Here is a 1,344-nt window from a genome sequence, read left to right as displayed (position 1 = left end):
CGCGCATGCGCACGTCCGGCCCCTGCAGCCGGGCCTGAGCGCGTCGTGGGGCGAGCCCGCGGGCCTGCACGTGGCGGGCGGCGGCGGCAGCACCAGCAGCTTCCTGAGCTCGCCGTCCGAGTCCTCGGGCTACGTCACGCTGCACTCGGACTCGCTGGGCTCCGCGACCTAGGGCCGCCCTGGACCAAAGCACCAAAGATGCCCGCTGCCCCCCAGCTCAGAGCAGGGCCAGCCCTCGGGGCGAAGGGCAAAGCCTTGTCCCCGTGATGAGGGCATGCGGAGGGCGACAGCTGCCCTGGACGACTGTGCGGGGCACTTGCTCTGGGCTTGGGTAAAGGAGGCTCTGCACGCGCCCAGCGCTTCCAGGCGGGGAGCCCCAGGACAGGCCACCCCCAGACGAAACAGAGCCCCGCTCTGCAGGAAGGGGAGCCACGGACCGCCGCTCTCCACCCGGCACTAACCCGTCCCGCCTCTGCGGTGGGACTCGGAGGTCTAAGCACAGTGTCTTCGGAGCCCAAGCAGCTCAGAGCAGCCTCCCTGCCGACCGTCCTGCCTCTGCGCCCCCGTCTGTGAGGCAGGCGACCAGGTTAACTCAGGACTGAACAAGTGCTGGTCCCAGTGCTCTGACCACGGAGCGGACAGGGCAGGAGAGGTAGTCTCAGGCCCTCCGCGGCCCCAGGCCTGAGGCCTCCTGCTCTCTGCCGCTGGCCCCTTGGGAACTCACCACACACACCCCTACTAAAGCACAACTCACACATCCTCGCGGTTGGCACCATCCCCACCTTGCCACTGTTATGTCCTCACTGCCTGTCCCCACACGGTGGCCACCTCTGTGACTACCACCACGGAGGCCGTGGGTCCCTGGTGGGAAGGACTGGAGCGAAGGAGGAGTGGGCTTTCTTACTCTGCCCCCCTGCCCCATCCCCGCCCTACGGGTGTGGCCCACAGCCTCCCAGGTTCTGACAGGGTTCCCCCCTCCCCCCCCCCCCCCCCCCTGGGGGGAGGGCTCTTTGTTCCCCCTCCCGGGAGAACCCTTTCGGGCCTGGGTTTTGGCATGGGCCCCGGGGAAAGGCCTAAGGCCAGGCTCAAGAAAAGGCCAGGAAGCCGTGGGGCCTTTATTGGTAGAGGGAAAAGAGGCAAGGCTGTCCTGACCGCGGCCCGCGCTTTCTGTGGGGGCCCCCCAACAGCCGAATTGAAACAGGAAAAGGGCCAGGATGGAAACTTGCTGTTTTTTTTCCTCCCGGAGGGGCCCTGTGCCTTTTGGGGCGGAACCTTTCTCCCCCCGCACCAGAAGGTTCCCCACCCCCCAATAGGATGGGTGGAGGGTGGAGTAGGGGGTGCTGT

At 67.1% G+C, this 1,344-nt stretch overlaps 1 protein-coding gene across 1 annotated transcript in view; it reads left to right on the top strand.

Annotated features, from left to right (window-relative positions):
* The window catches only part of GPR153 (G protein-coupled receptor 153), a 5,659-nt gene extending 4,679 nt beyond the window's left edge, over nucleotides 1-980 (top strand). Inside the window, exon 7 of the mRNA XM_023747938.1 lies at nucleotides 6-980. Within this exon, the coding sequence (XP_023603706.1) occupies nucleotides 6-172 (167 nt within the window). The 3' untranslated portion in view covers nucleotides 173-980. The remainder of the gene's footprint in view (nucleotides 1-5) is intronic.
* The last annotated feature ends 364 nt before the right edge of the window (nucleotides 981-1,344 follow it).

This window comes from Myotis lucifugus, unplaced genomic scaffold (genome assembly GCF_000147115.1).
Source record: "Myotis lucifugus unplaced genomic scaffold, Myoluc2.0 scaffold_1066, whole genome shotgun sequence".
In the NCBI taxonomy this organism is placed as follows: Eukaryota; Metazoa; Chordata; class Mammalia; order Chiroptera; family Vespertilionidae; genus Myotis; species Myotis lucifugus.
Note: the sequence above shows the minus strand (reverse complement) of the source record. Positions and strands in the feature narration are given on the sequence as shown.